This window comes from Peromyscus eremicus, unplaced genomic scaffold, assembly GCF_949786415.1.
Source record: "Peromyscus eremicus unplaced genomic scaffold, PerEre_H2_v1 PerEre#2#unplaced_182, whole genome shotgun sequence".
NCBI lineage: Eukaryota > Metazoa > Chordata > Mammalia > Rodentia > Cricetidae > Peromyscus > Peromyscus eremicus.
In genome coordinates, this window is record NW_026734419.1 from 423886 (window position 1) to 447633 (window position 23748).

The following is a 23748-nucleotide window of genomic DNA, read 5'->3' on the forward strand; positions in this document are numbered from 1 at the left end:
ACTAAGACCTACATTTAATAAATGGGACCACATGAAGCTAAAAGCTTCTTTATGGCAAGATATGTATACCAGTTATGGGATTTTAAATAATCACTCCACCATATGATAGTGTTATTGAAATAAATTATAGATATGAATTCTAAATACATTTCCTATTTCTTGTTACTAAATTACAGAGCAGTACAGATGAAGGTAAGATATACATTATAAATTCTAGAACAAAACAAAACTTGATTTTATTTTCTGAAGATGTGGTATACTGCTGGCTGTCCAGTGCAGAACAGAATCTCTGAGTTCACATATGTTTTTGCTTTGCCCTTTCTGGTAACTTTGAGTACGACAGGTGTTCATTCTGAGACCCAGGTATCAAGAAATCATAGACATTGGAGAAATCTCATTATTCTCACGATCGACTTCTATAAGTAACTAATAAACAGAGAGCTTGCACACTGGAAAGGATAAGGCCTTAGATCATGAGTATTAAATATTAAAGCTGAGCTTATTTTGCAAATTTTTTATATTTCCAATGTAATATATTTTCCAGCATGTATGCCACTATCAGATGGCATTGCGTATGTCAAAGTCTATCATCACCATCATCAAGATATAATTGGCATCAGGAAGACTGTGTGCTTTTGAAATTTATTAAAATACCTTGATCAGGAGAATGTGACTTACAAAATTTACCTGCTTGAGATTGCTGTGTTTCAGACTTGGGTTTGGAAATTCGATGAGAATAATCCCTCTGCTGAATGGATTTTAAAATGAGATATTTAATCAATATTTTGGACTTCAATCAAGATGTAATTATTCAATATTACTATTAAAAAGCATTTACCTCTGGGTGTGGACATTTTTCAGCCCAAACTGAAAGAGAAAAATGTAGAGTCAGTCTCATGCACAATGAGATCACCAAAACTACCTTTATGTAGGCTTCAGATGGCAGTGAGATTTCATTCCCTTCTTTCATAATAAACTCCTATTATTTTACTGCTTAGGACAAAAACTGACATAAATATACCGAAACTTAGCAAAGCAACTTAAAGATTCAGTGCAAGAGCCATCAAAATTCTAATATAATTTGTCAGAAAAATTGAAAAAAAGAAAAACCAACCACAACAGCGTCTAAACACCTTTCAGGTTCATATGGAAATCCAAAAAATAAAAATAAAAAAATAAAAAACCAAACAAAAGAATGGAGAGACTCCACCAGCTCAGATTGTCCCCGTTCTCCTAGGCGCAGTTACAGGCCAGCAGGCAACACTCCTGCAGGCAGGTCTGATTCCCACCACCCCATCAGATCCTTTAATCACAAGTCCTACTCTGTCCCTCTAAGCCTACCCACTGCACCAAGACTGCAGCTGCTCCCTGAGACACACACTCTGCTAGCTCCAATTGAACCAAGAGGTGAATCACTGCTCTTCCAGCCGGTCACCCAGCCTCTAGGCCTTAGGCCCAGGGGCACAACCCATGCCCCCATTCCCCTACCCATTGCAGCCCCAATTTCAGGCCAGTTGGAAAGTCTCCTGCAGGCAGAACTAACTACCTCCACTCCACATAAAACTCTGTTATCTACAAGTCCCACTTGCTCTCCCAAATCCACCCATCCCCCAAGACCATAGCTGTTCCCTGAGACACAGACTTGGCTGGCTCCCATTGGACCAAGAGGTGACTTACTGTACTCCCAGCCGGTCACCCTGCTTCAGAGGCACAACCCAAGGCCCCTTACCCCCACCCATTGCAGCCCCAGTTGTAGGCCAGCAGGCAAGACTCCTGCAGCGAGGTAACCCAGGCTCAGAAAGACAAACATGATATGTAATCACTCATCAGTGGATACCAGATGTAAAGAAAAAAAATAATCAGACTACAACCCACAGCTCCAAAAAAGCTAGGAAACGAGGAGCCTAAGAGGGACACATGGATTGCCATGGGAAGGAGAATCAGAGGAGATCTCCATGAGTAAGGTGGGGATGGGGGGCAATAAAGGGGATGGGATAGAGGAAGAGAACATGAGGGCATGATGGGATGGCTGAGCTGGGAGAGAGACAGAGTGGGAGAGCAATGAAAGAGATATCTTGATAGAGGGAGACATTATGGGGTAAGGGAGAAACCTGGTGCTAGGGAAATTTCTAGGAATCCACAAGGATGACCCCAGATTAGAAGACTGGCAATAGTGGATAGGGTGCCTGAACTGGCCTACCCTGGCATTCAGATTGGTGAATTCCCTAACTGTCATCAATCATAGAGCCTTCATCCAGTAATTGATGGAAGCAGATGCAGAGATCCACAACCAAGCACCAGGCTGAGCTCTGGGAGTCCAGTAGAGGAGAGGGAAGAGGATTCTATGAACAAGGGGGGCGGGGTCAAGATTTGTAGGGAAATCTACAGAGACAACTAAACCATGTTTGTAGGAACTCAGGAACTTTAGACCAACAGCTGTGGAACCAGCATGGGACTGGACTAGGCCCTCTGCATATGGGAGACAGTTGTGTAGCTTGGTCTGTTTGAAGGCCCCCCGGTAATGGGATCAGGATCTATACCTGGTGCATGTGCTGGCAATCTGGAGCCCATTACCTATAGTGGGATGCCTTGCTCAGCCTTGCTGCAGTGTGGAGGTGCTTGATCCTGCCTCAACTGAATGTACCAGGATTTGCTGACTCCCCATGGGAGACCTAACACTTTTGGAGGAGGGGCTGGGGGTATACTGGAGGGGAGTCGGAAGAGGGATGAGAGGGGGATCTGTGGTTGGTATGTAAAATAAAATTTTAAATAAAAAAAAAGAGCAAAATAATGAAAGACAACACTGAATAGAGATAAAAGGATACTTAATATGAAAAGAGGATGGAGAAACCACTATCTTAGAGTTCATGTTTTGTTACAGAGGTAGACTAATAAAAACAGCATGGTTCTAGCATCACAATAGACATGTTGATCAATGAAATCAAACTAAACACCAAATGGAGGTCCACACACCAATGGACACATGATTTTTCATATAGAAACCGGAAGTATACACTGGGTAAAAAACATCTTCCACACATGGTAATGAACTAATCTTGATTGCTGCATGGAGAAAACTGCACAGAGATCTGTATTTACTACCCTAAATAAAAACTTAATTCCAAATGAATCAAGGATCTCTAAATAAGACCAGAGACACTGAATATAACAGAAGAGAAAGTGTGTAATAGGCTTGAACTCATTGGTACAGGAAAAGACTTTTTGAATAGGACACCTGTAGCACAGGCACTAAGACCCACACTTAATAAATGGGACCACATGAAGCTGAAAGTTTCCTATGGCAAGATATCTATGTAAGCTTTGGGATTGTCAATGACTGCTCCACTATATGATAGTGTATGCTGTGTTATTGAAATAGATTGTAGATAAGAATTCTAAATGCATTTCCTATTCCTTGTAATTAAATTACAATGCACTATGAGTGAAGTGAAGCAGTGTACTATGAGTTCAGGAGCAACACAAAAATTGATTTTCTTTCCTGAAGATATTGTACATTGCTGTTTGTCCAGTCCAGATCAGAATCTCTGAGCTCAAATAAGTTTCTGCCTTGTCCTTACAGATAGCTATGTGTGTGGGTGTGCATTCTGAGATCCATCAAGAAATTATGGTCACACACTGGGGCAGTCTCAATAGTCTCATGATTGACTTCTACAAGTCACTAATAAACAGAGATTGCACACTGGAAATGATAAGGCAGTCCAACATGAGTATTAAACATTGAAGCTGAGCTGACATTTCTAAATGTTTTATGTTGTCAATGTAATAATTTTGAAGCATGTATGCCACTAGTGAGTTGGCATTGCTTATGACAAAACCTTCCAACATTATAGTCAAGATATAATTGGCATCAGGAAGACTGTGTGTACTTGAAATGTAGTAGAATAAATTGATCAGGAGAAAGTGACTTACAAAATTTACCTGTTTGAGACTGCTGTGTTTCAGGCTTGGATCTGGAGACTAGATGACAATCATCCCTCAGCTATTTTGAAAAGAGACATTTAATCAATATTTTGGATTTCAACAATATATAATTATTCAATATAAATATTAAAAGGCATTTACCTCTGGATGCGGACATTTTTCAGCCCAAACTGAAAGAAAAAGAAAGTATAGTCAATCTTATGCACAATGAGAATTCCAAACCTACCTTTATGAAGGCTTCAGAGGGCAATGAGTTCTAGTCCCTTCTTTCAAAATAAACATCTATTATTTTACTGGTTAGGAAAGTAGCTGACAAGAAATATACTGAAATATATCAAAAGAAATCTATAGATTCAATTTAATTCCCATCAAAATTCAGAGGAATTTAAAAAACAACCACAACAGCATCAAAAAGCCTTTCAGGTTCATATGGAAATACAAAAAAATCTTGGATAGATTTAAGAAGATTCTCAGTACTAAAATACACTGGAGAAATCACTATCCCAGATTGCATGTTTTGTTACAGAACTAGAGTAATAAAAACATCATGATTCTATCATCAAAATAGACATGTTGATCAATGAAATCAAATTAATGTCAAAACACCTATGAATACATGATTTTTCATAAGGAAACTAGAAATACACACTGGATAAAAAAATAGCCTCCATACATGGAGATTACCAAACTTCATGGATACATGAAGGAAAATACACATAGGAGTATTTATTACCCTGAACAAAACTCAACTCCAAATGGATCATGAATCTCAAAATAAGACTAGATACCCTGAATATGACAGAAGAAAAAGTTTTTAACAGGCTTGAACTCACTGGTACAGGAAAGACTTCTGAACAGAACACCTGCAATACAGCACTAAGACCCAAATTTAGTAAATGGGACCACATGAAACCGAAAGTTTCTTTATGGCAAAGGACACCATCATCAGGCTACATAATAGGAAAAGAACTTAATCATTCAAACCTCTAATGTACAGTTAGTATCTAAAATACATAAAGAAGAAAAATTGGACTCCCAGGAAACAACTAACCCAGTGATAATGGTGTTCGGGAATACAAAGACAATTTTTAAAAGATAAAACACAAACTGCTGACAAACTTTTAAAGAAATGCTCATCATCTTTCTTTATCAGGAGAATGCAAACCAAAAGTACTTTGAGATTTTATTTTTCTCCTGTCCCAAAGGGCAAAGTTCAATTAAGCAGATGACAACTCATGCTTGTGAGGATATGACAAAAATGGAACACTTGCTCATTACTGATGAGAATGTAAACTTTTACAGCCATTAAGGAAATGACTCTGACATTTTCTCAGGAAGCTGGCTACTAATCCTTCTCTAAAGCCACCTATACATCTATCTGGCATATACCCAAAGGACTCTATATCCTACTACAATAAATACCTGCTCATACATGCTCATTATTGACTATTTACAATAGCCAGATTTAGGAAACAGTTTAGATGTCCTTTAACTGGCAAATATATAATGAAAATATGGTGAACTTACACGATGGGGTGTTTTGCTTCTATCAAAAAAAGGAAATTTACATATAAGTGTAGGAAGCTAGAAAAAAATCATCACCAATGAGGAGACCCAGATCCAAAAGTCAAATACTGTATAATTTCCCTTATATGTGAGTGTTAGCATTTAAGTCTTCAACATGTATGCTAAAATCCATAGACTCTGCATCCAGTAAGGGACTGCTTGCGAGGATCATTCAAGTAAAGGAAAATAGAATATATAATTGTAAAGAGACAGTGGGGGGAAGGGCGATGCAAGTGAGAGGTTAAGGTAGGAATATGGGGATGGACAATTTACTAAAGTCCACGTGAAAAACCATATGGAAACATACTACTGTAGAAGATTTCTAAATACATATGCATATAAAATAAATCCAAATGGAGTCTCCAAATAAAAGAGGAGATAAAGCCCCAATTAGACATCTTTTGCTAAACATGAAACCTTCAGTTATACCTAGTTGAGTCAATGGACAAAGGGGCACTTTAGGTATCTCAGGTAGAAGAGAACTCAGAGATCCTTCTGGGAGTATCTCAGTTTTACACATCGCTCATGCTTATTAACATATGGGGCTTATTACCACTTTTGTTGTCTTTTATTTAAGTGTAAATTTATTCAGTGATTTCTTTTGGTAGCACAACATACCAGCATTTGTCTTACATAAAGTCTCTTCATGATGACTCTTACCTTGAATTATTTCATTTTCTTCTAGACCATTTCCTATGTTGGATGACTGGGCAGCTTTCTGCAGTGGATTAGGGTAAAAGACACTCCGTCACGTGATATTAGTAGTGTAATTTCAAAAGGTCTCATTTTCTATTTCTGAACATATCATGATATTGGACTTTAAGAAAATTGTTCATGAGAATATATGCAGTATATATCAAAAACCATGGTATTTGAATGGAGAATCTTATATACACAGTCAAGTTTAAGTCTTTCATTTCCCAATTACATACAAGAAATATAGAATAGAGGAAAAACATCCATAGACAGAGTAATGCCTGATGTGTATGTATCAATAAAAGTAATTATTTTATATTACAATGCATAAAACTAATTTGTTCTTCTTAGTAAAGTTGGAGGATGTTAATGACACAAATGTTCACATCTTTAGTAAGGCCATTCCTCTAGGACACGATTAATATTAATCATGAGGTGTTATACAATGACGTTATTTGTGTGGTTAGGCTTGATAGGAGATATGTATTATGTTAAAAAGCATTCATGTTATATCATGCTGATTGTGTAGTGAAGAAGGCAGAATGTGCTTAATTTCGGTAAAAGTGAACAAACAAAACTGACATATTTCGTTAATTTCTTATAGATGGTAAATCTGGATCAAAATGATAAGCAGACAAGTTATTTCCTATGTTACCTTTAGACAATAACATTAGACCATTATGCAGTTTTAATATTTTGCAAATGTTTCTCAATGAACAGAAATCTTCCCCAAACACCATTTCACATTCTTTGCATGTTTAATAGAATAAACAAATCTTGCTTTCTCGTCATTCAAGAATTTTAAAAGTTATGAGAATATGTTGTCCACTATTCTATATGTACAGTAATGCCATCCTATTTGACAGTTACTGAGTGGACACTCCCTCATCTTCTAAAACATGTTAGGCTTCATACTTTGATCTCTGATGACAAAATACCATTCTCACTCCTACCCTGTATTAACGACAATCTTACCTAAATATCTCTCTGTACCATATGTTTTCTTTATGACAAAATGCACCTATCTGAACTAAAACAGTTGCTTTTTACTTGTTTTGTGTTCTATTACTATAGCATATTAGGCTTCCCTCTGAAATTCTCAGTTCTTGATTTCTCAACATAGAGTAGATATTGACTATACAGATTTATGTAGGTTTAAAATATTAAAAATGTCTTCAGAACATACTCATACTTCAGTAAGTACCTAACATTGTGTAAAAGGGAAACTATAGTGTCTTTAATCTATTTGAATTCTCTATATTAACTCAACTCCCAATATATATATTAATTAAGCATATTGGACAATAATGTGGAAATAATTAATTTTCTTCATTGAATTGAGCAAAATAGTTGAGTTTTTCCTTCACAACGAAGCCTCTTTTATGGAATCAAAAATTCTTTCTGTTGGCAGATTAGTTGATTATATGTCCATATTATCTTCTCAAATGAGGACCTTGAAATAACCCAATGACCATAAGGAAAAAATTTCTCCTTGACATAACTGAGTATAATCATCACATAACAAATTTAGTTTCTGCAGGAAGAATCAACTTTATGAAATAAATCCAACTCTGAAGTCACAATTTTATATCATCCACTATTTTAAATAGAGAGCCATAAGATTCTCCAGCTACGTAAAGAGCTTAACATAAAGCACAAGTAATAATCACATAATTATTTACTAAATTACTTATAAAAGACAATGATTAGCTGTGTGACTGGATTCTAAGAATACCCTGTGTTTTATAATAGGTAAAAGACTTTCACTTCAATGTTAAATCATCATTGATGGACTGAATATAGTAGCCTGAAGTGTAGTTTCTTTTGGCCTATGGTAAGATCATCAAACCAAACAGCAGTAAGTGAGAAATTTAAATTTAAATAGTTACATACCAACTTTTGATAGTCTTCATTCTTATTATAAGCATTTTCATTTTCCAGTTTTAAATCCGGTATTGTTTCTAATTCTAGTTCTTCTGACATATCCACATATTTTATTTAAAAAATAAATATAACAATTAGATACACAATTTTCTATGACAATAGACTGAAATACATTCATAATTAGAATTTAGAAAAAATTTACTCTTATCAAATATTTCAATTAAATGTACTTTATACATGAATATTTACATGCTTAGATAAATGCCCAAGTTGTAGAAATACCTGTATATCACTTGTACAGAAACTGCATGTTGCCAGCTTCAAGACATCCAAATACTTGACTAATTCATCTAGTAGTAACACACCTCTCATAAATGACCAAGCTCTCTAAAATCTACATTTTCAGACGTCATCCATTTTTCAGAACATTTATCATGTGCTCACACCCACAAGCACATTCAAAAATGTACAAATTAAAGAAATTGGAGAAGGATTATGAAATAATTTTTTTATTGAAACTGGCAAAATAGTTTTAGTTGTAAGGCCCTATTGCTCAAGACTCCACACTTTAGACACAGAATTTGGAGTAATTTAGCTGGACCTGACATAGAAACCTGCTCTCCTACTATGAGAACATGCTATGCAAAGTGCCAAGGGAGATAAGCAATCAGTAATCCCACCACCAAGATGTTGAAAGGCCTGGCAAGATAACGCTCATGGTAGGATAGCGACACTTTTATTTTTGGGGTAACCAACAGCTGTCCTATCGGTCCGGAGACCCACTCAATGAGAAATTCATTCCTGGTACTGGGAAACTAATCAACTATCCATGGATGGAGAAATCATAAACACTAGGAGTCATCAATTACTCCCGTTTTCTTATAACAGTATACTTACTGTGTTCTAAATATGGTTTTTATAGTCACGGTTATACCACAGAAGAATGTAGCTGTCATTTCTTCTCAAAGAATTTACTTTACACAGTACATAAAAGTATTACAGTATATACAATTAATCAGACTCCAAGGAGTGACCATAATATGCCGCAACTCCACTTACAAAGTCCTAAATCTAAGGATCAGGAAAAATAGCAAGAATTGGGTAGATAGATTGTAAAATCAAAGTACCAGCACTCTTGAAGCTACACAGCATCTTCTATGCATGACTTAGATATTGCTACCACGAAATTTCAAAAGTATGATATCTGAAAAGACACCTGTATAAGGACAACACTTGATGAAATGCTACTGTGGGTGAAGTGAATCTCACAATGCACAACCCCTAGATGAAGATCTGTAGGCAATCAGTGACTGATAAACAAAGACAAATCAGGTGATTTTCCAGAGATGAGCTCATCCTAGTAGGATAATAGGTTGTGCAATTCCAGTGATCAGTCCTAAACACATGTACATACAAGCAACACACTAAACAAATACACACAAGCATGCATGCACTTACACACACTCACACACGCACAGAGACACAAACACGCATGCACACACATATTCACGTGCGTACGCACACACACACACACACACACACACAAACATAGTGTGTCTTTACTAATAGTATAGAAGTCACACACATAGTTACTAAGGACTTGAGCACAGGAAATGTTGTAGGAATAGCCAGACACCTGAAAATGATGTAAATATAGTACACAAGCATGAAATTATCAAAAGCTAAATAAAATAAAAGGCAACTCTTTTACTGACATTCTTATTTCAAACTTTGGATGAAAGTTTTTCTTGTCTACCATTACATTTTTACTTTTGTTTGATTTAATATGTATTACGTGGGTTATTTTATTTGGCTAAGGTATTTGTTGCCATGTTTTAAGCAAACCTCTCTGCCAAGTGATCTTACAAGTTAAGCATGTGCATTACCTTCTTGTTCTTCTACGTTTTCATATTGTTTGGAAGCTATTGGTAAGTCATCCACACCAATTTTCAGACTATTCTCAGGAATATCTTGCTAAAATAATGAAAATAATAATGAGAATATAGTTGAATTTCCTATTTTGAATTCAACTAAACTTAAAAATAGGATAGAATATTTTCATAGATAACCTTTTGCATGCTCTTGAGATCAACCTGTCTTTTTACCCCATACAGTCACATATTCTAAAATCAAGCCTTGTAGCAGAAATAGAAAAAGATCATCTGCAGAATTCAATAAAGAACTAAACTCATAATATGAAACTTACATTCCTCACCAAAAATTAAACAGTTAAAGGATACATTTAAGTAATAACTGTTAATGTGCTTGCCATATCAAAGTATTTGATTTAAAAATCAATTCCTTGAGAAAAATCAATTTAATATTATAATAAGGCCCTTTGATTAGTATGAAAATACAAACTATGCCAGGTGGAAAAGAATTGAAATATTTTAGAATCAGTTTTGTTTATGAAAAGAAGGATGTACAAAAAATAGTTTTGTTAAAATCTTAGATAGAGAGAAAATAGTTTCATAAAATTAAAAAGCAATTAGTGATTCTTCTTTGTTTATATAATGCATGTAATTATTCAATGAAATCTTAAACTCTTTCACAGTAAAAAATGGGTATCATTAGAGCATAACAAGCATTAACATGAAGGGAAGCATCAGAACATTCATTCTATGTCTGGAATGTTCCTGGTGCTTATTTATACTTGAAATAGTAGAGAGGTCCTTATGCAATTACACACTCAGCATTTTTAGTCATTTACTTGTGAGATAGGTAAGAAAATTTAAAGTTCACATAGATTCACTATTCTCTAAATGGCATAACACTAATGGTTATCACTTCATATTTAAGTCATATGAACTGGTAGTTTTAATTCAGAAAGATTCTGTGATGAAACATCAATGTCATTATGTCAGTTGGATTTGTAAGTCTTCAAATACTGTTGAAATATATGTCAGTCTGGTCCCAACATTCATAAAACACGTGAAGAAAGGAATAAAAAGCCCTATTGACTATATGCTGAAATCCACATTTGAAGAATTTATGTATAGCTTATCACAATAAGACTTGAAGGACTGGGTGTGTGGTTGAGTGGTAAAGAATTTGCCTTGCATTCACTAATTTCATAGTTGATGTAATAAACGAAAAAACAAAAAAGAAAACTACAAAACTCTAATCACAAGTGATCTAGGACACCCAGAAACAGGAAGCCTAACCTCAGAGTGATTTTGGAGATTTAAATGAGCAATGAAACCACTGTGTAGACATCCTTTAAAATTTGAAGTGTTACATATGATGCAAAGAATTTCAGGTTACTTTTAAAGATTTTGAGTGCAAAAATAAGATGAAATTGAAATTTTGCCTTTAGCATTGGTTATCAAAGACCTTATTCTAGAACTTTCTACAATTAGGGGGAAACATGTATACCTCAATTATATGAAGAGTTTTTTCTTCCATTTTTGATTTAAAAATTTGCATGTACAATATATTTTGAACATATTTTCCCAACCAAAGTACTCCCAGATTATTCCCCATCTACCTACCCCCCAAGTTTATAATCTTTCTCTCTTAAATCTACCCCCAAATTGAAAATACAAACTTACAACCAATAAGACAAACATGCCACAAGAGAACAATCAGCCCCCAACAATACCACAAACACAAAATTGAACACTGCTTCCTTTGTGTTGATCAACTTCCCCTGGTCATAGTGTCTTCTCTGGAGTGCCTTTGATATACCCAGTGATGCTTCAAGTAGAACACTGATTTTTCCTTTTGCCAACAGCTATCAATTACAAACTGTGTCCTGGTTATGGATGGCAGCCTGTGTCTTCTTCTGCCTCTTAGTGCTGGCACCCTGTCTTGTTGGAACCTGGGCAAATCATCTGTGTATGGGCGTAGTCTTTGAGTTCATATGTGCATTGGTCTTGGTCCTGTTGTGTCTGGAAGCCAAAGTTTCCTTGACCTTATCCATAAGCACTGGCTCTTATAATCATTCTGCTTCCTTTTCTACATAAACACTGAGCCTTGATGGAGGAGGTTTGATGAAGACATCCAATTTATGACTAGGTGGTCCAAAGTCTCTCACTCTGCATTTTGACCAGTTGTTGATCTCTGTGTTGATTCCCATCTACTGCAAGAGAAAACTTCTATAAGGACGATCGGGAAAGGTATAGTGACATGTCTCTAGGACTCATTTTCTTGCTGTATTCATTCAGAAGAAGAGTAGCATTGGGTTTATCCATAGGCCCATACCCTACATTATCACGTTATTGGCCTCTTTGGCAGTGTTAGGTTTGTATTCCACCTTATGCAGTCTTTAAGTCCAATGAAAAAGTTATCTGTTATTCCCATAACATTTATGCTACTATGGGACCATCATATGTTTCAGACAGGTCACTGTTGTAGGTCACAGGGTTGTAGTTGGTGATATCAATGATTACCTTTCTCCTCTGTGAGCAGGAGGTGTATCTTCTAGCACCACGAACATTAGTTAGAAGGTGTAATGATTCTATTTGGGCACAAATCCATCTACTCTATGTTTGGTTAATTAATATGTGGTTTTTTCACCAATAGGGTCTTTCTGTTTGGTTGTGGAGTGAGACCAAAGGCCTTCACCATAGCCTGTTATGTTTGGATAATTCTATGTGCCTGTAGAATCATCAACAAATGGTTCAGGTCAAACTGGATGGCCACATGCAGAAGAACTAAGTAGATCCATATCTATCACCCTGCATACATCTCAACTACGAATGGATCAAAGACTTCAACATAAGACCATAAACTCTGATTAAGATAGAAGAAAATGTCTGGAAAAGGCTTGAATTCATTGTTACAGTCAATGACTGACTTTCTGAACCAGATACCAATAACACAGGCATTAGAACCAAAACTAGCAAGTGTAACTTCATGAAGATGAAAAGCTTCTCCTTAGAATAGAACAGTATCATGTAAAAATTTATGGCATGGAAAATGAATAAACCATTGCCAATTATACATCTGATAGGGGATTAGCATCTAAACCACAAAGAACTAATAAACTGAATATCAAGAAAACAAATAACATGTTCTAAAAAATGGGGTACAGAACAAAGCAGAGATACACAAATGCCTGAGAAACACTTCAGTAAATGTTCAACATCCTTAGTCATCAACGGAAATGTAAATCAATGCCCCTCTGAGATTTCATTTTACCTAAGTCAAAATGGTCAAGATCAATAAAACAAATGACAGCTCAGCTGGGGAGTATGCAAAGAAAGGGAAACACTTGTTCCTTCCTGAAGGAAGTGAAAACTTATACTAGGATGTGAAGAGCCTTCAAACATTCTTTTTGTACCTCATTGTATACCCATTGGCAGCCTGAGACAGAACTCATTAGGAACATCCTTGAACTCTTGGAAAGTTCAACCTGCCTCTGTCATCTGAATTTTAGGATAAAGACTGTGCCATGATGACTGGATCCAATATTTTATGAGAATGAATAATGCAAAGCTACAATTATACTTATTTTGAGAGAAAGATTTTGTATTTCTACATTTTAATCACTTTAAATAATACTTTTTTCTAGATAAAGTACCAAAATGCTGTGGGATGGTCTTTCTGTATGCTGTGAATATATGTTGCTCCCATGGGATAATAAATAATGCTGTACTGGGCTATGGCAGGGCAGGATGGAGCCAGGCAGGAAAACCAAGAGAGATAGAGGAAGAAGAAGCAGGGTGGAGTCAGGGAAGATGCTGCAAGCTGTCAGGGGGAGCAAGATGTAATAAAATACAGGTAAAGCCACGAGGCACATAGACTAATAGAAATGGGTTAATTTAAGATATAATAGCAATAAGCCTGAGCCATATATCAAACAGTTTATAATTAATATAAACCTCTGTGTTTTTATTTGGGACCAAGTGGCTGCAGGACACAGGAAAACTTCCATCTACACCAGACTTGAAAAATTGTTTTTAAATGTTAGTGTCCTGAGTAAGAGGGTGGTTTTTTTTGATATTTTTATTATTAAGAAATTTTCTATTCAGGTTACATAATAACCACAGATTCCCCTGTCCTCCCTCCTTGCACCCCCAGCCTTCCTCCCCAACCCACCCCCCATTCCCATCTCCTCCAAGGCAAGGTCTCCCATGGGGACTCAGCAGAGCCAAGTACATTTGGTTGAGGCAGGCCTAAGCCCCTCCCTCATGCACCAAGGCTGCTCAGGGTGTCCCACCACAGGCACTGGGCTCCAAAAAACACACTCACACACCAGGGACAGATCCCAATTCCACTGCCTGGGGGTCTGCTAACCAGTTCAAGGCAAACAACTGTCTCACCTATCCAGAGGGCCTAGTCCAGTCCCATGGGCCTCGATAGCTATTGGTGCACACTTCATGAATTTCCACTGGTTTGGCTGGCTCTCTCGGTACATTTTCCCATCGTGATCTCAATGTCCCTTGCTCACAGAATTCCTTCTCTCTCTTATCAATTGAACTACTGGAGCTTGGTCTGGTGCTTGGCCATGGATCTCTGCATCTGCTTCCATCAGTTACTGGATGAAGGCTCTATGATGACAGTTACGGTATTCACTAATCTGATTATCAGAGTAGGCCAGATCAGGCACACTCTCAACAATTGCTAGTAGTCTAAGGTGGGGTCATCCTTGTGGATTCCTGGGAACTTCCCTAGCACTCTGTTTCTCCCTGTTCCCATGATGTCTTCATTTATCATGGTATCTCTTTCCTTGCTATCCCATTCTGTCCCTGTTCCAGCTCAAACCTCCCATTGCCTTATGTTCTCATCCCCCATTCCTTGCCCTCCATTACTCCCCCTCACCCTCAGTTTGCTCATGTTGATCTCATCTATTTCGCCTTCACTGTTTGATCTATAGGGTCTTCCTTGTTAGCCAGCTTCTTTGGAGTTGTGGGTTGTAGTCTGGTTATTCTTTGCTTTACATTTAATATCCATTTATGAGTGAGTACATACCATATTTTTCCTCTTGAGTCTGGGTTTTCATCCATTTGCTTGCAAATTTAATAATATCATTGTTTTTACTGCTGACTAGTACTCCATTGTGTGTATGTACCACATTTTCTTTATCCATTCTTCACCTGAGGGGCATTTAGATTGTTTCCAGTTTCTGGCTATTATGAATAATGATGCTATGAACATAGTTGAGCTTGTGTCCTTGTGGTATGATTGAGCATTCCTTGGGTATATGCCCAAGAGTGGCATAGCTGGGTATTGAAGAAGACTGACTCCCAATTTTCTAAGAAACCACCATACTGATTTCCAAAGTGGCTGTACCAGTTTGCACTCCCACCAACAGTGGAGGAGTGTTCCCCTTCCTCCACATCCTCTCCAACATAAGCTGTCTTCAGTGTTTTTTATCATAGCCATTCTGACAGGTGTAAGATGGTATCTCAGAGTTATTTTGATTTGTATTTCCCTGATGGCTAAGGATGTTGAGCAATTTCTTAAAAGTCCTTTGGCCATTTGAGATTCTTCTGTTGAGAATTCTCTGTTTAGGCCTGTAGCCCATTTAATTGGATTGTTTGGAATTTTGATGTCTAGTTTATTGAATTCTTTTATATACTTTGGAGATCAGCCCTCTGTCAGATGTCAGGTGGGGTTGGTAAAGATCTTTTCCCATTCTGTAGGCTGTCATTTTGTCTTATTGACTGTGTCCTTTGCCCTACAAAAGCTTCTCAGTTTCAGGAAGTCCCATTTATTAATTGTTTCTCTCAGTGTCTGTGCTACTGGTGTTATATTTAGGAAGTGGTCTCCTGTGCCAATGCATTCTAGGCTACTTCCTACTTTCTCTTCTCAAGTTCAGTGTAACTGGATTTATGTTGAGGTCTTGGATCCACTTGGACTTGAGTTCAGTGCATGGCGACAGATAGGGATCTATACGCAGTCTTCTGCATGTTGACATCCAGTTAACACGTAGTTGACATCCAGTTAACAGTTTTTAAAAGTTAGTATCATGAGTAAAAGATTTTTTAAAAGGTACTTTAAAAACTAATGCTAATTTCTGTGCCCTTCAATACATGGGTTGGATATGTAGGCTACCTTAAGTAACACAATGAATAGGTTAGTCTACATATTTAGAGAAGCCTGAAAATTATGTAAGTCATGCTATAAGAAATAAAAATAAAACTACTAATGTTTATTTGTCCAAATATTCCCAAATTTCAAATTCCCTCCACTGTGGTAAAACTATACAAACTAATTTTTCTGTGATTACTTATTTCTTATCTCATTTTTGGCTTTCAGAACCTTAAAGTAATTATTATGTTTTGGTACTTTTCACCATCAATATAGTAATATTGTCATAATTTTATAAAAAAAAATTCTAGCCAATTTTTTATCTAAAGTGATGACATTTTGACAACTGCTCTATTATACCATTTCAAACTCCACAAAGAAGAAATTCAGCATAAGAATTTACCTCAAGAAGGCATTGATTACCTGAGTTTTCAAATTAGCTGTGTCCTCCATTGTTGCACACACGGAAATCAGTGACTCAGATTCAAAGTGATGTCTTTGAAGCAAAACACACAACAACAAATAAGTGAGTAGTGGACAAAAGCATTTGTCCTGAATGTTTAGTTATTTGAATAGCAGATGGTGTTTCTGTTGTTATTAGACATCTGTTTTATAAAATTTGTTCAGCTGTTAATTTCTGTCTCCACTTCTCCTAATCTCTGCATTTGTCAAGAAAGAGTTACACATGGTTCCACATCAAATAGTGTCAGTCAATATATTTGTGGAACCTGAAAATCATTTGTTTTGAAAACTGTCCTGATGATTGCATGCAAATTACAATGAATTGCTCACATACTTTAATCATTAATTTAAATAAAGGTAATAGCCCCAAATAAAGCAAAACAATAGTGTCCTCATTCTACTCTATTAATAAAGCATAAAACTATATAACTACTAAATGGCAACCTTCATTCTTGAGCATGGAAAATACCCATTGAAAGGAAACCATCACATCCATTCATTGTAAAACAACTAATAAAGTCATGAAAAAGATGTGAAATCCTTGAACATTAAAGTTATAAGTGAACAAACAAATGTGCACATTGAGGTTTGAAATCCTCTTATCATGGGTGTTCAAACATTAAAATGTAATAATTCAGTTATTACATTGGTAGAGGCTGATTCAAAAACTACCAAGCACTTAAAAACCTTCATATGTGCTCGGTTGATGGCAGAGACTTCTGGAAAAGCAGATCCCTGGGACTTTTGCCTCTGTTTCCCTCTATGTTCTCTAGATGTCTTCCTTATATAGGATACCACTCCTCGTTCCCTCTTTTGCAGTCTTCAGTGATGCTCTCTGGCCTTTCAATATTCATCCCAGGAAGGTGCAGATTCCTGAAAGTACAGGCTCAAAGAACCTGAAAGACAGCTAGTTCCCTGGTTCAGGCAAATAAGCTAAATGGAGGGTCAGCAACACACATCCCAAGCCTAGATATATTACAAAATTCTATGATTATGTTCTGCAATTCCAATCTGAAAAGGACAGGAATTTGGCAAAGGTAACAGGAAAAGAAGCAGTGGCAGTGGATCACAGATATTTTTCATTTCAGCCCTTGGTTCTGAACATTCTCTAGCCCACCCTCTGTGATACCACATTCCCATTTTCTATAAAGACTTCAGGTTGCTCAAGTAAGTTTCAACAGAAGAATCTATTTGTCATTTCTATCAATTAAGCACAAAAGGTAATATAGTTTCCAAATTACGTTCAACCCTATCCATTCCCAGATGATTTTCACCATCCTGTGTCTATGTAAATAACTTTATTGTCTTTAAAAAACTAATCACGAGGCCAAACTCTTAGTCCTATTGGCCTCCATGATTTTCCTTTCGAAATTGCCCTTCCCCTGTTAAAGTCATTCAAATCATCCACCATTAGGCTACTTTTAATGCCATTCTTGGAACACTTGACTCATTCCCATATTTTCCTACAGAAATTCTCAATCAAATACTGGTCAGTAAGGACTGGTCTTTTAGTGAAGGAATGCATGGGAATCTAAATTGGGCCATTTGTATTTCCACCTCCATAGAATACTGTGTTTTAGTTTTGGCTTCTCCCTCAGAGCAACTGTTTATGTATAACGTTGGATCTAGTTTTCTGTGCTCAGGATATTTTTATTAGTTTTCAAAATTCCTTAAAAACTACAAATTTTTCAGATCTGAGATTTTCTAATAAAACAAGGAGCAGTACCTGGCAGTCAAAAATTCTAAACTATAGGTCAAGAAACATGAGGAAAAATCAATGTACAGTAAAAAATTTCAAAATGCTTAGTGTCATGGGGAAACAAAGACTTGATAAAATGAGAAAAAAAACTCTCCTGTACCCAGGCAGTCCAGTAGTTTGAAGAGAAAACAAAACTGAGTATAAGTTCATAACGTCTCTTAAATAGATGCTCAGTTGTATCAACATAACATGGTATATGTGCACATGGACTACCATTCCAATAATGTAATTCCAAGCCTTCTGTCATCTTGCTCATTTCAAACCTATGGCACTACAGACACAATAAAGAGAGGTTTCCCCCTCCAATCTTGATAGCAATGTAGTATCTAAGAACAACTTTCAAAAGAAAAACTATGGAGTTATAGATAGGTTTCTCAGGAAAACTCTAATCCAGAGTTGACACATAAGGAAAACTGGCTTTCTACATGAGATCATCTCAATGTAGTCACAGGAACAAGAGAGTGCACAGGCTGACAGTTCAGTCAAGAGCTGGCAACTTGTTACCTATGGGATTCATAGAATTAATCAAACTCTCTGGATGACCTTTGCTAAAGTAGTAAGACACTTAGTCACAAGGATATAAAAGCTTTAAAACATATGATTATATTAATACATCATGGACACTAAATAAATCAGATGGAATCAGTGAAGAACACAATATTCAATAAACATTAGTTCTTTTCCCTGGTTCTAATTATAAGTTAACATTCATATTCAAAGACCTTAAAATCTTACCCCGATAAAAAGACATCTTCAGGCTGATTTCCTATAATTGAATGAAAAGTAGACATATTTCAGTCGATTATATTAGTCTATAAAATACCGTAGGGTAAATCTTCTAGAGTAAAAAATCTTCTAGGGTAAATAATAACTATGGTACTGGAACATAACAAATGCATCAGGAAATCTTCACCTCCTTTGGATTTATTGAATAAAAGAATGAAAGAAATTATCAGCATTTGATACCTCAAAGTAGGTGACCATGTATACTGACAACAAGTCCAACTAATGGCAAATAGTGCCGTTGCCAGAATCAGTGCCTATCATAAATAAATAGCAAAGAGAGTAGTTTTCTGGAAGAATGGTACCAGGATCAATTTGAAGACAGCATAAATATTTTGTTATAACACAACAAATATTCCCCAGATACACGGCTGCAATCCTTTAGGTAGGGATGAAACAACCTATCAGAGAGAACCTGAGGCAATGATCATTGTACTTATCAATCTCCCCTAAAATTATGGAAACCTATCTGGACAAGGTTTCTCATAAAGACTTGCAAGGTATCAGAAAAGAGAGGTAAGGTGAAATCAATGCTGCCCACCCTCCCGATCTCCTCTGTGATTAGGTTCTAATGAGCTCTTTTAGATCTGGCTATAGTTTTCATTCTTACCTATGATGCAATAAGGTAGAACCTCAATTGCTATTGTCACCTTTGGACATAACTACTGGTAAGATCCCCTCCTAAAGAATATATCTATTCTGCACATGGCTAAAATACAGAAGATTAAAAGTATGTACTAGGAAGGCTAGGTCAGAGAAAGTTGCTTTGGAGGTTTGTTTATTATAAAACTATAAATCCATATGTAGGTATCTACATATATATCACTTAATAATAACTCACTTAAGATCTTTCTACTGGGATAGAAACCTAGTTCCCTATGGTGGTATTTTATTTGTGCTGAAATGCGATTTTATTTGTATGTTAATAAAGATGCCTGGAGATCAGAAGTAAAACCGAGCCACTAAGCAGAAGTCAGGTGGTGGTGGCACATACCCTTAACCCAATCCCATGGCAGGTAGAGTCTCTGTGTGATCAAGGACACAGCCAAGGAGTGGTGACCTGAACCTTTAATCCCAGTACCAACCATAGAGACCTGGAGGTCTGTATAGATGGGCAGTGACAGGGAAGTCATGTGGTTGGGTTTAGAGCCAATGAGAAGGCAGAACAGAAAGGCAATAAAAAGACAAGTCACACAGGAAGAAGGTCTCTCTCTCTAGAGAAGAGACAGCAGCTAGGTATTAAGATAAGGCTGTCTTGGCTCTTCACTAGTGCTCTGATCTCTTGAACTTTTAACTCTGTACTTGGCTCTGTGTTTCTTATTTACTAAGACCATTTAGAATTTTGTCTACAGTTCTCCTTTTATATAAAATAAGAAAGACAACACATGGTGAGATCCTATTGACATTACCCTTGAGAAAGTATCTTCCCATGGAAAATGAAGACTAGAAATGTGCCCAAGTGGCAGAGCACCTGTCTTGCAAAAATAGGGTAAAAGATAAAACGGGATTGTGGATGGATAGTCAAATATTCTCTGGTGTATGAGTGGCTTCATATTTACTGATAAGCACTATAGATATTAACGACTCACAATAAAAACAGAATTTAAATCTGGAATTAGTAGACTAGTTTCTTCTTTTTTTCCCCAAAGAAGAGGTTCATTATTTGCTTCATCTACAGCATTCACATTCTAAAGGTTACTGCATATGGGAAAAAGCCATGTGAAAGACTTGACTACAGTTTGGAAAAGTATGACCTCCGGAGATTGCCTTTTGGCAGTCAAGAGTCAGTTTGGCAACACAAAGCAGGAAGACAAAAATAAACAAAAATAAAAATAAAAATAGGGTCATTGGAGTAGCAAATACATAGAGCACCTCCTTCTTAAAGTATGAAACCTTGAGTTCAACACCTCACAGATAAGAATATTAATTTCTAATTATACATTTAGGAACCAGACCATTGCCATACAGTAGAGCCAGAAGTAATCACCGTGTATATAAACATTTCAGTAACACTATATGATGTATTTGTTTAAATGGAAGAATTTGAATACAAAATTACCATTATTTTAGGTTTTGTGCCACCTTTATTGAATAAGTCTCTTTTGGTCTGTCACCCCCCAAAAACTGCCATCAGTAAACTCACACCTGCTCCAGATCCAAGCTGACAACCCTCTTTGTTTGTGAGCCACCATTGTTGGGCAATTCTCTTTTTCCATTTCCCATCCTATTATCCCCTACTACTATCTCCAAACCCACATGCCTTGCTTAAGAAATGCAGCAGGCATGGCCTCCATGTTTCCTAGCTACCTTTGCTAGCTAGGTGGCTACTTCATTTTCTCTGGAAGCCAACAATCCTATTCCAGACCCAAAGCTGTGAACCCTCTGTTGCAGGAATCCTAAATGTTATTTTAATTAAAAAATGGAGCCAGATATTGGGGAAAATGCTGAAAGATCAGAGAGACAAAGAAACAAGTCATAGCCAAGTCTAACCTCGCCAACTCCAGGAATCCTCTGACTGAATGCCTCTGAGTCCTCAGCTGAAAGCGCTCCAGCTGAAAAGCCTCTAGACAAAAGGGGTTCCAGCCAAAAAGCCTTTAGTTCCTGTCTCCTCATGCCTTATATACCTTTCTCCACCCAGCCATCACTTCCTTCCTAGTGTTGGGATTAAAGGCATGTGACTTCCCAGTAATGGGATTAAGGGTTGGTGCCACCACTGCTTGCCTCTCTTTCTCTCCTAGACTGATTAAATCTCATGTAGTCCAAGGTGGATATAACTCACAGAGATCCAGATGGATCTCTGCCTCCCGAGTGCTAGGATGAAAGATGTGTGGCACCACTGCCTGGCCTCTATATTTAATCTAGTGGCTTGTTCTGTCCTCTTACCTTCAAGCAAATTTTATTAGAGTACACAATATATCACAACCTTTTCTGGGTAAGTCACTTCTTCCCTGTGCTGCCCCCACATTTTTTGTTTGTGGCTGTCACCATACACAGAAGACTAGGTCCAGATCAATGGCTGCAATAGATATAATACTGAAAATTTCAGCATGCCAATTAGAAAGTTCAGAGAAAAACCTTACCAATATAACAAACCAAACAAAAAATAGAATATGAGAATGTAAAGAAAAAGTAGAAAATCTATAATTAATTAGCAAATAATATAAAAAAAGAAAAAAACCATGCTAGAAGACCAGGAAAGAAATTTGAGATACTATCAAAGGCTCACATCTTTGAATTCTATTGGCATACATGAGGAAACAGTATTCTCAATCAATAGCATAGACAAGATTAATAGAAAGATCACAGAGGAATTCTTCATCCAAGTAAGGAAATATATACACACACTGATACAAGAATCAAACAAAACCCCAACCAGACAAGATCAGAAAAAGAAAACTCCAAAGCATATAATAGTAACACCACCAAATATACAAGACTAGGAAAAATATTGAAAGCTTAAGAAAAGAAAGTATACAAGTCATTTGGAAATGAACATGCCCAGGGCAACAGCTGAATTATCAAATAAAACTCTGAAAAGCAGAAGAGCCTGAAGCAATAAACTTCAAATACTACAAGTCCATGCATGTCAACCAGGACTCGTGTGCCCAGTGAATCTGTCTGCCATAGCTGAAGAGGAAACACTTCCATGATACAAGCAGCCTGAAACAGTCATAGCAAATAATAAATTCTAAACAGACTACTAAATGTAATACTTCTAACTGAAGAGAGGAGTAAGTGTGAGAGGAGACTTTTAGAAAGAAAACAAGCAACGCTATAATTTAAGGAAATACAAAGGGCATCTAACAACACAAAACAACAGGAAAATAAAACACTGCAATCTAGGTACAACTTTCAATAACGAATCCAGATATCAATGGCCTCAACACTCCAGTCAAAAGACAAAGGCTACCTAAACAAATTAAGAAAAAAAATCCAACTATCTATTGTCTATGAAAAATCCCATCTTAGTTTAAAAGTCAAGCACCCTCTTACAATGAATGGATGCAAAATGTATTCTCAAAATGTATTCTAAGCAAACACTGTCAGGAAGCAAGCAGGTATCGGCATCCTAGTACCCGAAAAATCATTTTCAAACTAAAATGAAGCAGAAGAGACAAAGATGTGCACTTCATACTAATTAAAGTATCAACAAATACAAAATAGAATACTTACACACACACACACAAACACACACACACACACACACACACACACACACACACGCAGGTGCACCCAACTTCACAAGAAACCTAATGGAACAAAAGGCACAGATCAACACAGACCCAATAACATTATGTGATTGCAAACACTGATTTTTCCAATTGATTGGTCATCCAGCCCAAATACATACAATCTCAGAATTAAATGACATCTTCATTCAATTGACCTAACCAATACTCAAATATTCTACCTCAACACTAAAGAATATATATTCCACTCAGCAGCACAAAGAGGCTCCTCTTAAATAGAGCATATGCCTAGAGACAAAGGAAACTTTAAGAAATACAGAAAATTGAAATAATGCCATGTACAGTATGCAACCACTGAGTCATAAAAGTTAAAATTGGCAGCAAAATAAACTCCAGTATGCATATAAACAAATAAATGACCTAATGATCCAAGTCAAGAATTTGAAGAAAAAAAACAAGAACGAACCAAACCCCCAAACAGTAGATAGT

General features: G+C 36.6%; 1 protein-coding gene and 1 long non-coding RNA gene across 6 annotated transcripts in view; both read right to left on the bottom strand.

The window, feature by feature from the left end:
* LOC131901658 (uncharacterized) overlaps window positions 1-19092 on the bottom strand; it is a 35079-nt gene extending 15987 nt beyond the window's left edge. For 2 of the 5 annotated variants that reach the window (XM_059252771.1, XM_059252769.1), the window contains exons 1-7: window positions 19022-19092; window positions 16489-16561; window positions 9975-10062; window positions 8098-8180; window positions 6169-6226; window positions 839-867; window positions 688-748 (exon numbers count right to left, since the gene is read on the bottom strand). In XM_059252771.1, coding sequence (XP_059108754.1) covers window positions 688-748; window positions 839-867; window positions 6169-6226; window positions 8098-8180; window positions 9975-10062; window positions 16489-16561; window positions 19022-19077 — 448 coding nt within the window. In that variant the 5' untranslated portion in view covers window positions 19078-19092. The other 3 variants (XM_059252770.1, XM_059252772.1, XM_059252773.1) reach the window with 3 other exon arrangements.
* Window positions 11617-14997, bottom strand: LOC131901660 (uncharacterized). The gene is made up of 2 exons (XR_009376825.1): window positions 14854-14997; window positions 11617-12169 (listed from the first exon to the last, which is right to left on the bottom strand). It is a non-coding gene; the product is annotated as an uncharacterized LOC131901660 (long non-coding RNA).
* Window positions 19093-23748: the final 4656 nt, after the last annotated feature.